This window comes from Lepidochelys olivacea (assembly GCF_965140295.1).
Source record: "Lepidochelys olivacea isolate rLepOli2 genome assembly, chromosome: 7".
Taxonomy (NCBI): Eukaryota; Metazoa; Chordata; order Testudines; family Cheloniidae; genus Lepidochelys; species Lepidochelys olivacea.
In genome coordinates this window covers 19,807,841-19,822,155 of record NC_140417.1, presented here as the reverse complement: position 1 = coordinate 19,822,155, position 14,315 = coordinate 19,807,841, and the positions used below count along the sequence as shown (strand labels likewise).

General features: G+C 42.0%; 1 protein-coding gene across 3 annotated transcripts in view; it reads left to right on the top strand.

Moving 5' to 3' along the window:
- FGD5 (FYVE, RhoGEF and PH domain containing 5) overlaps positions 1-13,814 on the top strand; it is a 152,110-nt gene extending 138,296 nt beyond the window's left edge. For all 3 annotated transcript variants that reach the window (XM_084633330.1, XM_084633329.1, XM_084633331.1), the window contains 7 exons: positions 2,443-2,542; positions 3,959-4,096; positions 6,017-6,119; positions 7,379-7,509; positions 9,668-9,796; positions 12,199-12,347; positions 13,310-13,814. In XM_084633330.1, coding sequence (XP_084489456.1) covers positions 2,443-2,542; positions 3,959-4,096; positions 6,017-6,119; positions 7,379-7,509; positions 9,668-9,796; positions 12,199-12,347; positions 13,310-13,346 — 787 coding nt within the window. In that variant the 3' untranslated portion in view covers positions 13,347-13,814. The remainder of the gene's footprint in view (positions 1-2,442; positions 2,543-3,958; positions 4,097-6,016; positions 6,120-7,378; positions 7,510-9,667; positions 9,797-12,198; positions 12,348-13,309) is intronic.
- Positions 13,815-14,315: the final 501 nt, after the last annotated feature.

Sequence of the window (14,315 nt, the reverse complement as noted above, 5' to 3'; positions counted from 1 at the left end):
CTGGACCCTCTTTGTTCCAATAGGGTCATTAAGTTTTACAGAGGCTGGTGTTTTTCACAGATGAGTGCTTGCTCACAGGGTGCAGGGATTCTAAGCCAGGGGTCATTGACCAAGTCATGTACTTCCCTGTTTGTTTGGTTTTTTAAGATTATAAAAGACAAATTGTTCTCATATGTCTTGTTTGTTGGCCTTCTTGTGCAATCAGAGGAAATCACAGCTCAGCAGCAGCTGGCATTGATGCCACTACTAATTTTACAGGGAGCCCTAGAGGGAAGAGTGCTTAGCTTTAATGTGAATGCCTGGTACACCTTGTGGAGGACAGAACGCTCTGATCCACGTTCACACTTGGAATTTACATCTGATGTAACTGGAACGTGGCACCATTTACAATGGAGAATGAAATACAGCATTCCTTTGCCTGACCCTGAACCTGCATGGAACTGTTGGCCTCCCTGTTGGCTTTGGAAATTAATTAGATGTTTATAGAATTTAGAAAGAGTGGTCCAAACTGGGAAGCCATAGTACAGACAGGATTCAGGGAGAGGTTCACACACAAAGCTGCCACGTAGCCTGGCACAGTGTTATTCTTCCCTGCACACACTGGTGTATACCAGTGCACCCCAGTCAAGCAGCTACTCCTATCTCAGCCTGAGACGGTGAGTAATTTTGATCCCTGCAGAAAAACTAACTGACACAGGGAAGGTGGCTAAATGGGGATTTTGTGTATGCAAGACAACACACATTGCGCACGAAGTTTCATTTCTGGAATCAGCAGAATCTCAGTCCAGGACCTGGGAGATTGGCAGGAGAGCTGGAGTGGCGGATAAATGCACTACTGGCTAGTTTTGATGGTGAAAGGGTGACATCTAGTGGCCACTTTAAAGAATCACAGGATTGTATTTTCTGTAGTTTCTCCAATCCTATTGGGATCCGGGAAGTGGGCGGGCAAAGCCCATCCACTGCTAAAGGATATTCCCCCCCCTCCCCCCAGCCTAAGAGGGGGTCCACAGGACCTGGACACCAAATAAATACGGGGGACAATTAATGAAATAACAGGGACAGGAGTGTGGTCAAAGGGTCAAACAAAGGGAACTGGACAGGGACACCAAGCAGAGAACCCCCGACAGCGCCCACTGCTCCTCAAAGGCGTCAAGGGAGTCAGTGGACGTCGCCCAGAGGAACTCTGCTCGGATACGTGAACAGACCGAGGATCGGAAATATGCCCCACAGTCACAGGAGACTCCATCGGCCAACTTCCTCACGCTGTTTTTATAGATGGCCATTTTAGCTAGGGCCAGGAGGAGGTTGACCAGGAGATCCCGTGACTTTGTGGGGCTGCGGATAGGGAATGCATAAATAAGAAGGTGAGGGGAAAAGTGCAACCAAAAACGTAACAAAATATTGGTGAGGAGCCGGAATAGGGACTGCAGCCTGGTACACTCCAGATATATGTATGCCAGGGTTTCACTCACACCGCAAAAGGGGCAGGTGTCTGGGATAGAGGTGAACCGTGCCAAGAACACACCCGTGCTCACGGCTCCGTGAAGGAGCCGCCAACTGATATCCCCGGTGGGCCTCGGGACCAAGGTGGAATATAGGCTGGCCCACCATAGCTTCTCCAATCCAGGGGAATGCAAAATTTCCCTAACAAAATGTCACATCGGCATCTTGCCAGTATGTTGAGGGCAGTATCTAATTTGCCTGAAATGGAATAAACTGAAACCAGTCGTGCGTGCGTGTGTGTGTCTGTCCGTCCCAGCATGCAATTCTCCCTCTTTACCTGAGCAGCTAACACAGAGGTGACAAGTATCAACATGCAATACTTTACCATGATCTGAGCAACCCAGGCAGAGGCTACATGCCCTGGAATGCAGTTCTCTTGCTTTCTGAGTGGCAAGCACAGAGATGAAAGAAGCAGCATTGCATGCTGCCACATGTGGTTTACGTTGGAATCTCCACATTACAGTAAGAGTGGCCTTGAGCCACATTGGAAAATCCATGGGCCAGAAATGGCCAGACTGCATTTTGGCCGTCCCAGTCATGTTCATAAAGTCTCAAGCATCCTAGGTATCAATCCAATCAGAAATATCAGAAGTCCAACATTTAATTTTGTTTTTAGCCAAAGAATTAATGTGGGCGAGAGGGAGAGATAACTCAGTGGTTTGAGCATTGGCCTGCTAAACCCAGGGTTGTGAGTTCAGTCCTTGAGGGGGCCATTTAGGGATCTGGGGCAAAAATTGGGGATTGGTCCTGCTTTGAGCAGGGGGTTGAACTAGATAACCCCCTGAGGTCCCTGCCAACCCTGTGATTCTATGATTAATAATTCAACATGAGAGAAGCAAAATGTCAGTAGATTGGAGCCTTCTCCCTTGATCCAGAAGCTTCTTGATTCAGTCACTGCAGGTCATGGCATTGATTGTGTTGCTGTATTTCATTCCACAGTTCATGCTCTGAAAGGGACGAGTGGTATAGCTGCATCAGCAGAACCATTCCAGATGACTACAAAGCTCACAATGCATCTACCTTTCACAACAGTATTGAGGTAAGAATGAGTCCTGGCATTGCCTAAGAGGATGCAAAGCCATCTGAATAGTTAAAAAAAGGAAAAGGAAAAAGTCCCTAATGGCAGAGTATTCTAATTATTTTTATATAAATCACCATGCTAGGGCTAAATGACAAAGGTCATCACAGCACTTGTGTTTAATATTCAGCCTGCTGTGGCCACTACTGGAATTTTAAACGTTGCAATTCCACTTCATACTGTGGGTTTCATTTAAGTCAATTGGAGTTTTGATGTAGTAACACTAATCAGATTTAGCCCTGTATGGCTACCATCCTAGATGCTATCAAAAATAAGTATATTCCTTGCAGACGACTGTAAAAAAGCAAAACTAGCCATCAGTAAGCCTTTTGTCACAATTTTATCACAAAGGATCATTAACTCACGACCACTAAAGCCCTCAGCAAAAGGGCCTGATTGAAACCTAACAGTCAGTTTATACTGGTGCAACTCCATTGACTTCAATAGTTATTCCTGTCTACACCAGCATGAGAGGAGAATCAGATCCAAAAGAGTTTTGCTAAGGCTGAATTCTCTTTTCCTTCTTCCTGCATGAGTCTAATTCTCTCCATAGCAAACCTACCTGGGTGGGGTAACAGATGTGTGCAAATATGGGTAAACAGCAAAGGAGTTTATGAGTGCCGAACAGTGATAGAAAATGTGGGCCAGATTTGGATCCCATTCATTCAGAGTAACTCCACTGTCTTCCGTGGAGATCTGGGTCCAAATCATGGTCTGAGTTACAAGTGAAAGGAGTTTGGTGACTTCTAAACAGCCCCTTCCACTGGTCATAAAACCATCCCAAAAGATAGTGGCCTGCACAATAGTCAACGTAGCCTTCTTCATTCTGAGGTTGATACATTGAGTGCCAGGCAGCTTATGGAGGGGATGCGAGATTTTTTGATTGAGACCTAAAAACCATCTTCTCTTTCTGGATATTAAAGTGTTCATGAATACCGTAATAAGAATATGAATATGCCCAGGTGGTGTCAGCCAAAATTGCACATAGATGCTATATTCTCACCTAGTGTAAACCAGTACAGCTCCATTGACTTCAGTGGATCTGAACCAATTTACACCAGCTGCACATGGGGGCTCTGCTATTATATCACATGCGGTGTACTAGTTGGTATCACCTTCCACCCCAGAATTGACTGCATCTCAGTGCTGCTATGTGTAAAGTGTTTGTGGAACACTTTGGGATCCTTCAGAATAAAAGAGGGGCCCAGAACTTGAAGAACAGGGATTGTGTGCCAAGAATGAGGTGGACTGGCAGAAATGGGGGTGGGGAAAAGCGAGCGCAGTTCAGCAGATGTTGCTGCAGGTAAGGTGGGAGTTGCATTAGCAGAACTGGGTATGCTTTGGAAGTCTGGGTATTTCTTCGCTTTCTGTTTTAAGCTAAGGGAAAGGCTGGGAATATCCTTGGGTGAGAGGCCTCCAACTTTGGTACCTGTGTCCCACGTCATGATGTGCATGAACTGCGGCTGTGATTTTACCCTCACTCTGAGACGCCATCATTGCCATGCATGTGGGAAGGTAAGTGTCACGTAAATTCAGCTTCATTCAGACTCATCAACAGTAGGGAAAGCCTCTGGGACAAGTTCTCCTCTTCATTACACTAGCTGCAACTGCACTGACTTCAGCACAATTGCACCTGCGTACAGAGAGGAGAATCTGACTCCTCAGAAAGACTGCCAGTAGAGCTTTGCAAATGAGAATTAAGCATTCAGTGGTTAGTGACTTTGGTTGGAACAATATTAAGATTCTGCTGAGTGGCAAACTAATTCCTAAAGACTGGGTACTCAACCTAATGAAAGGGTCATGAGACATACATTGCCGAGCAGAGCTTTCAAATGGGACATGCCAGTAGCACTGGGGCAATGCAGCAATCAGACTACCAGTTTTCCAGTTGCTGGTTTACATTTTAGATATGGAAAGCTGCAAAGCTTTTGGGAATGTAGATGCACAAAGCTCCTATTCTCTATGGCCATTGTTCTTAAATCACTTCACAAGCGAGTGATGCACAGGAACTGCCAGACTGGATCAGACCAGTGGTCCATCTAATCCAGTATCCTGTCTCTGACAGTGGCCAGCACCAGCTACTTCAGAGGAAAGTACAAGAAACTCTGCAGTGGCTCTTATTTGATAATCTGCCCCCAGAGATCATTTCCTCCTAAGCCCAATTAGTTAATGGTTGGTTGATGCCCTGAAACATGCAGGTTTATATCCCTTTCAGTGTTCTTGGTTCTTGTGTTAATTCTTTCTATTATAAGTCTGGATAGCCACATAAAGCCTCCAATCCTATTCTGAATCCAGTTTAGCTCTTAGCCTCAGTGATGGTTTCTGGCATTGAGCTTCACAGGCTACTTATACCTTGTGTGAAAAAGCATTTCTTTTTATCAGTTTTAAATTTGCCACCTTTCAATTTCAGTTAATGTTCCACTATGTCAGTTTTAATCTGGATTTTAATTTTAAAATCCTGCCCCACTAAAAGTCTAATCCTAGTTCAATGATTCTTCAATTTCACAAACAAAATACTTCTCTGCCTCTGCCAGCAGAGTGGTAGTATGACATGCCAATCCACTTCTGAAAATGATACTATTAACAGCATGATCAATTCCAGTTTAGTGGTACCATTGCCAGCATGAATTTTTATATCAGGGAATGTATAATCCCCATGGAGAGGACCATAAAACTATTGTACAATTATGCTTACTAATTTTTATATTATTGTAGCAGCTAGGACACCCAGTCATGGACTAGGCCCTCATTGTGCTAAGCGCCATGTAAACGTAGAACAAAAAGACAGGTTTCAGAGTAGCAGCCGTGTTAGTCTGTATCCGTAAAAAGAAAAAGAGGACTTGTGGCACCTTAGAGACTAACAAATTTATTAGAGCATAAGCTTTCATGAGCTACAGCTCACTTCATCGGATGCATGAAATGGATGTAGCTCACGATAGCTTATGCTCTAATAAAGTTATTAATCTCTAAGGTGCCACAAGTACTCCTTTTCTTAGAACAAAAAGACAGTCTCTGTGCCAAAGAACTTACACTCTAAGTATAAGACAAGACACAACAGATGAATACTGACAAACCGGCAGGGGATTATATATTGGTCAGCATGACAGACAGTGGTCTTGCCACATCAGCAGCCTAACCGTTGTCAAGATTTTTGTAGACATCATGCTAAAGAAGAATTTTAAAGGTGAGAACTGAAGAACAATGAAGTGGCAATTAAATGTACCAGGCTAAATTTTGCTCTGAGTTTACAATGATGGAAATCTAGAGTAATTACAATTAAGTTAAGGGAGTAATCCTTATTTATACTGGTCTAGTCAAGAGCCAAATTTAGCCCATTCTGCCTCTACCCTGCCAACCAGCCCAGAGGATCTGTTTGGTAATGTATACTGGTATGGAGAAATGTACATAGATACATATCTATTTTTTCTGTGGCAGATCATATGTCGAAATTGTTCAAGAAATAAGCATCCCCTGACGTACCTCAAAGACCGACTAGCAAAAGTCTGTGATGGCTGCTACTCAGAACTGAGAAAGAGAGGTGAGTCCTCTTCATTCCTTGAGGAGTGGAATAAAAATGCTACCTGCACATGAAGAGAGAAGGTTCTGCTTCATTAGAAGGAATTTCTCCTTCAGATATAGGTATGAGCTATATTAAGAGTGATACAAATGCAAGGTCTGGGGAAATAGCAGACTGCATGGTGGGTGAGAAGCTTTTAGCGAGCTGGAACCTCAAATTCTTCCTGTGACTTCTTGATGAACTAGAATAATAAGCAATAATACGTGGTACTATCTTCCTGTTTACAACTAACAGCGCTTCCCTGTAATTTCCAATGAAGTGCTAATGAAAGCAAAGCACTTACTTAAAATTAAAGAAGCTATTGACACCTATCTGCCTCAGTGCAAGGAGTTAGCATTTCCCATGGTGAGGGGCTAAGGTCAAATGTATGGACAACTTATAGGCAAGAGCTTTTTCGTTAAGGGCTTAGGCTTAGGGCACTAGGGACAGGTGCAATTTAGTATTTTCTGCTTGGTTAAAGAGATCCACACATCAGCTTTAACAGCATAGCGGACATGCACTGTTATTGCTTAGTGAAGGAAGACATGCACTGACCCTGTCATAGTGGTCTGAGCCAAGGGACAACTCAAGGCTGTACTGACCCAGGGCTGTGCTCCATTCAGGTTTTCCAGGTGACATGTATTGACACAGGTGAGACTCAGAAGAACTGTAACTCAGGTGATGGTACTGACTGGTACAATAGTGTCTTTGTTGATAGGGCTATAGGGTTTGTTGATAGGGTATGTCCTGGAGGTGGAATAAATTGTCTCCTGTGCTCAAAACACAGTGGAGAGAAGTTCAGGCTTGAAAGAACATCGCCAAAATGAAGCTATTTATTTGCCATGGAGGTGCCCCAGGAAGCAATCAGAATAAGTAGAGTGAGCAGATGGCAGAGACACATAGTCAATGCTCTTGAACAGTCATTAAGTATGAGAACACAACATAACAATTATTTTCCTTGTCATCTTCCATACAAGCCGTGTGTGTTTGTAGGGGATGCGTCCACCATGGCATGCCATAAAGTTCATTGAACAGTAATTCTGCTAACCAGCCTTACAAGGGGAGTTTGATAGAAAATAGCTAAAGGAAGATGAAGCAACTATAGGTTAGGGCCAGCATTGCATTTTCTTATCCCTATTTGCATTCGCCTGGAGTTTAAAATCTCCTGTTGTAGACTTAACTTAAGGATTTGCACCAGTTAATCCATTCTTTCCTACTTCCTATTTTTCCTAATATTGTAGAGCGGCCAGTAAGTGTGAGCTTCCCTCCAACTTCATCCAGGTTTTCAGGCAGTGCCTTCTCCTCCGTCTTCCACAATATTCACTACTCATCCTTCAAGAAACAAAAGAAGATCCCTTCTGCTCTTATGGAGGTAGGACCAACGCTGCCTGAGAAAAGGCAAGGAAACTAGCCTGAGGGGACTGTGCGTTAGCACTACAGTAGCTTTCAATCTCATTGTTTATAATTTGTTCTATTTGCTGCGGGATCAGCCCACTCTAGGTCCTCTGTATCATGAGATTACATTTTACTCAGTGTAATAGGGCAAAATACAAAACACTCCAAGATCGGATGCTGTCACTATAGTTTCCGCTTCCTGTTAAGACCAAGTCAGCTGAGCCTTTAACCTTCATTTTCCCTATATTTAAATTAAATCTTAACATCTACATCAACCCCAGAAGCTTTTTAAAGGTCTAATAACAAGTTCAGAGGAAGCATCAGAATGATGGGTTACAGAAGTCACTAGTTTGAATACAGGAGTTTGGTAATGACCAGAAACCACTGCCATCCAGCTGTTCTGTGGCCTTACTCCAATCTTTATTTCCAGCGTGGCCCCATGCATTTCAATCGCACTACCTTCGAATCCAGGCAGTGAGAGTTGTGGACGAGGAAAGTAAAAGCTAGCCCTTTCAAAGCAATTGATGAATGCAGCTGTTTAATTGTGTTGCCTGTAGCTCATCCTGGCCTATCTGAAATAAATGGATGAAATCCTGACCCCACTGAAGTCAATGACAAAACTCCCACTGACTTCAGTGGGGCCATGATTTCACCCAAATATATTGTTTTCCCTTCTAGAACTAAGCATCAGATTCAAAATCTGACTACATTAATAACCTCTGACTATCCATGCTGTCTCCTCAACTAAACATGTAGGGCCCTATCCTGGGAATTTAACTTTAGTTAACTGATTGCAGTGAGATCATGATCTGGACCTTGTGATGTGCATGTAATTACCTTCCATGAAAGGAAGGTACTCTCCTAGGACTCTCTTAACTTTGTTTGTGATGAATTGAAACAAGGATCAATGTACAAACACAAAAACAACAACGAGTCTAGTGGCACCTTGAAGAATAACAGATTTATTTGGGCATAAGCTTTTGTGGGTAAAACACCACTTCTTCTGCATCTGAAGAAGTGGTGTTTTTCCACATGAAAGCTTATGCCCAAATAAATGTTAGTCTTTAAAGGTGCCACCAGACTCCTTGTTGTTTTTGTGGATACAGACTAACACAGCTACCCCCTGATACTGTACAAACACAGTATGTAAAACATTCCTGGAAGATACTGCAGAAACCAACATGACTATCAGGGTTAACCAAGTTAGAGAAGTAACATTTCAGCTCCATTTATTTATGAAAAATAGAAATTGCCTCTTTAACCACAAGGTGGCAGCACACATTTATTAAAAGGAAGCTTTCTATCACAATCTTGATCCCAAAGCCATTCCCAGATGACTTACATGGGGTCTGGTGGACTTTCTCATGCTCCAGAACAATAGTATAAATACAGTTAATTCCCCTATTGTGTCTTTGTTATCAAAGGCTGATTTTCAAGTCCCTTCCCTCAGTTCACTCTTTGCTTTTATTCAGGTATCAGAATTATTATAATTAATCATGCATACTATGTTGCAGTTATATACCACCTTTCACCCAAGGATCTCAAAAATCTTTACGAGCACTAATGAATTAAGTTTCAACACTCCTTCCCTCCCTCCAGGGCGGCAATTATTTAATAATACTGAAGAAAGGAGTACTCACAGATGAAACTGAGCCATAGAGAGGTGGCTTACCCAAGTTCACACCACAAATCCATTGCCAAGCCAACAGAATCCATCTCTCTTCTGCTTTAGACATAACACTATCCTTCCCCTCTTGAAACATGCACCTTTGAATATATAAAAACAAGACAAGGAAAAGGAGACCCATTCAGTTCCTCAACTGCACTAGTAACAATCAAATGGCTTCAATGACTTGGCTTCCAGAATGATTTAATGGTCTTCTTTGGTGTCCGTGAGAACAGTATTTGGCCTAAGATAAATACTGCAATGCTCTTATGCAGAATAGCATTCTTGTGTTACATTACTCTCAGATTTATGCCATCTCAGTATTTTTGATTCACTCCTTGATTATATTCTTAAGTAAACAGGAATATGTGTAGTTTTTTTTTAAATGGGCCTTGTTTATGGCATGCTTTCTGCTTTGGAGGGGAAAAAGGATTTGATGTCATGAATCCCTTGATTATCCCCTATGCAGGTGGCAGCTTCAGGAGAGGGATCTTCTATCAGTGGCTATCTCAGCAGGTGTAAGAGAGGCAAAAGGCACTGGAAGAAGCTCTGGTTTGTTATCAAAGGCAAAGTCCTCTACACTTACACAGCAAGTGAGGTACTGCCTGTCCTGATATGACAGAATTTCCCAGTCCTGTTGTCAAATTCATTTTCCCACTCCTTACCTGTGACAAATGCAATTTGAGAAGTGTACCTGCTAGTTCGAGGGTTCTCAAATTGGGGGTCAGGACCCCCCAGGGGGGTCGCAAGGTTATTACATCGGGGATCACGTGCCGTCAGCCTCCACTCCAAACCCCTCTTTGCCTCCAGCATTTATAATGGTGTTAAATATATTCAAATGTTTTTAATTTATAAGAGGGGGGTCACACTCAGAGGCTTGCTCTGTGAAAGGGGTCACCAGTACAAAAGTTTGAGAACCACTGTACTAGTTCTTGTGTAATAGTTCTTTATGAAAATACTTTGTATTGATGCAGTGGCATTATATCACCTCAATATGTTATGGTGTCCCAGGCCTGGAATCCCATCCCATCCTCACCCCTGGTTGGCCTGCTTTCCAAATTCCTTTTCCTCAGTACATTTGTTACATTTCATGCTGATTGAAAATTTCAGTTAAAAGAGGCCTGGTTTAATCTGTCAGGAAGCTATTGCAGATCAATATATAAAGACTTAAAATCCTCTTTGACTTTTCTCTGGTGCAGTACCTATATGTTGTGAGACAGTAGCTGAGAACTGACTGTTACATAAATAAGAGTTCTTTCTAAAGAAAGGAAGTCCCAAGCTTTGTCCAATCAAAGTTCAAAATGGCAGCTTTCCAGGAACTAAAGGACTGCCCCAATTTCACCGGAGTAGACTGGATATGCCCATGGGATAGATTGCAGCTATGAACTTCAATATGGAGGAGCAGCTGGTGAAGAATAGAGGGGGAAGCATGCCATTCTCCATATTTATCTGAGCAGCCTCCGCAGGCCCCTCCTTCATGTGAAAAGGAAGGGTGGCCACCAGCTGCACCTCTATTGTAGAAAAAGAAGATGCAAGGGTGATCTGACTAATGGGCTTCATAACTGAAAGCCCTGAAACAGGGCCACTTTTGCTGAACGAAAGACACAGGGCTCAGAGCACAAGCGACTGTAGTACTACCACTTGGCATGTTAAATATTCAAAGTGCTTTGCAAACATTAACTTTTACACTTTTCGTACCATTAGAAGTAGGGAAGTATCATCATCCCCTATAAATAGATGACGCTGAGACATGAAGAGGTTGCATTACTTGACCAAGGTCACAAACCAAGTCAGGGCAGATCAAGGATAAGAACTATAGTAACGTTGACACCCATTCTTCTGTTTTATCTGTTGGCCTAGAGTTCCTCTAGAGTTAAAATAAAACATCTCGAGTCTGATTTTCAGAGGTGCAGGCAACCGATAGCTCCCACTGACAACAGTTAGAGCTGTCAGAGCTTAGCTCATCAGAAAAATCAGGCCCTGAGAACGAAGTCCTGCCCCTCATGGAGTGGACGCCTCCACTGTCCTTAAAAGGTTGCACATGGTGTTAGCGATAACCCCTCCTGAGATGTGAAAGAGCTGTGGGTGCCTAACTGCATTGTATGCTTCACCTTGGCTATATCTTAAACAGAAAAACTAAAATCTAAAAAGACAAAGAACAAAACCCCAACATTACCTTAATAGAGGTATAGGGACCAAAATTGCAGCCATCAGTAACAGTTAAACTGCAACTCAATTAAGGCTTATTGTTTTTCTTTATTCCACTTGTATAGTAAACTCTCTGGCAAGTGAAATTCATGGAGGTTTCTTGGGAGTAAATTAACAATGAATTGCATTACCAGCTCATAAATTGTAAAGTGGTGTCATTAGAAGCAAGCATGTGGTGTGAGACAGTGAAAATGAGTCTGTTAAAAAACCGTGGGGGGCTGTGGAGGGAGCGGGAGCCAGAGCTGGATGCCACCAAACACAGGTGACACTCAGTAAATAATGGTTTAGGGGACTGGTAATAACATATAGGATCTTTCATCCCTCTACCCTTGATACAAACCTAGCCAAAAGATAATAGTAACCAGATATTGTTCCCATCAGATCTTCAGTGGCCCATAGATTGGTGAACTAAGTCTGAGCCACATAAACCACTGGTACTAAATTGGAACCTCTTGTTAGTAGTCTAAACAGGGCTGAATGAATATGGAGAATTCCATCCCAGCGGCAGTTCTCCGAGTTCAGGGTTTTGGAAGAGCAATGTGTGAAGGATACTTCCACTGCTGCTGCCAAGGCTGCACCTAGTAACTGGACAACATAATTCTCTAGGATTTTCAATCCAGCACCAGATTATTCATTTTTAATATTATTGTTGCAGAAGCTCCTGGAAGCCCTATCAAGAAGCAGGAATCAGATACTGTAGATACTGGAAAGACATCCGTTGCCCCAAGTAGACTGCAGCCTATTTTGAAGTGTTCCTTCTAAAGTGTGTTTCCCCCTCCACATTGATTTTAGGATAAAGTCGCCACAGAGAGTCTGCCTTTGCTGGGTTTCACAGTTGCCCCAGAAAAGGAGGAAGGAAGTACAGATGCAGTTTTCCATCTTTACCACAAGCAAACATTGTTTTATAGCTTCCGTGCGGAGGATAACAATTCAGCACAGAGGTACTGCGCATGGAATTGCAATTACATACTAACCCATGAAGGAACAAAGTGTGAGCAGCGCTCTTCACTCTAACATGCCTCTTCCCATTTCCTTTCCTTTTGAACGCAACTCAGCTACAGATCAAACTGAAAAATGCTAATTAGAGCCAATTATAATACAACTGCCTGGATGGCATTAAAGCATCAGGTAGAAATTACTCCATCTTGGCAAGATGGAGATTTTGCTTCTTTGTATAGGTGCAACTGCAGAAGCTCAGATTCATAGATCAACATGTAGCAATCTGTCAGATGTCATTATAAGGATAGCCATATAAATCCACTGTATTTGACTCATAATTTGATCTTTAATGAACATTTTCTGTATTTCACATGCTTTGTTACTAGTGCTGCATGACAAAATCATGGAACTAATGATAAAATGATGCCTTAAAATATACAAAAAGAAAAGGAGTACTTGTGGCACCTTCGAGACTAACCAATTTATTAGAGCATAAGCTTTCGTGAGCTACAGCTGATGAAGTGAGCTGTAGCTCACGAAAGCTTATGCTCTAATAAATTGGTTAGTCTCGAAGGTGCCACAAGTACTCCTTTTCTTTTTGCGAATACAGACTAACACGGCTGTTACTCTGAAACTTAAAATATACAGGCGGCAGAGTGGGTGGTTATGGAGGTTTGTTTCCCCTCCCTCCTCCCCCCAGTTTCCAGGGTCTCCTCTCTCTCAACACCCACCCTCAGACAGCCCACGTAATTTTCACAAGATTACACAGTAGGTCAGTGGCAAAGCTGAGAGTGAAATCTAGGAGTCCTGGCTCTCAGGACCCTGTTCTAATCACCCATCTAAATTTCTTCTTTAGACAGAGCTATTATATGCAATACAGTCTTCTCTGAGCCCTTTGTTTTAACATATGTGTTGGCTTGATCCACAAAATAAAATCTGGCTCCTCTATTTTTTTCTTTTTCAGGTGGATTGAAGCCATGGAAAAAGCAACCATATTATAGCAGTAATCAATCAAGAGGACTTGGAATAAACTCTCAGATTTCTCTACATTCCCAACAGCCCGTTTCTATTTCAAGAAGCTGAGTAGTGTATTTCAAACCACCTGGCTATACGCACTGGATATGAACTGTTTCCAGGTTGCTATCTTTCTTTTGCTTCCTTCGTTTTAAATCTACATTTTTTGCAAGTTGAAAACTTTAAAATAGAGAATATTCATGGTCCTCTTTATGTCTGTGCAAGTTCAACCTGCGCTATAACTCACTCCCATAATCCCACAGTAAATTAAGTTTTAACATCAAGACAAGAAATAGATACAAATTATTTCTGAACTCACATGGAAGTACTGGCTAACAGTAAGTAACAGGCTCAGTTTTACTTACCCTAGAGAACTATCAACTTTCATTTTGTTGGTTTTGGTGTCTATCATGAAATAAGAAACAATGCAGTAAACCACAGATTCTCATTTAAAGCACTTTATTGTTTTATTGTATTACAGCTTCATTTTTTTCCAGTGTTTCCAAGGAATTTTGTGGACTGATTTACCACCAGTCCATTAACAAGTACCAGCATGAAGTCGTGCACTGCATACATTAAATTGCTTTCACAGACAATGAATGAATAAATGCAATGCACTACGTATGGTCTGCCAGTACTCCAATAGCTAGGAACCAGGGTGATTACTTACCAATTTATAATTTTACATAAATCACTGTATAATTTATTTAATAAGTTTCATTCTTACCACTACAATACTTTAAAATGCACTATGATCTCTCTCCAAACCCACATGCTGAATACAGTTTTCCCCTGTAGATTGTATCTGACTGAAATCCAAAGGATATTTTAATTTATTGTAAGCCTTAAGACAGTTTTCATTTGACACCAATCGACTTATTAGTGTTAGATTATTTAAATATCTGATAGAATCTTTTTATTTTAAAAAGCCATGTTGTTACTGCTTTGATGACTTA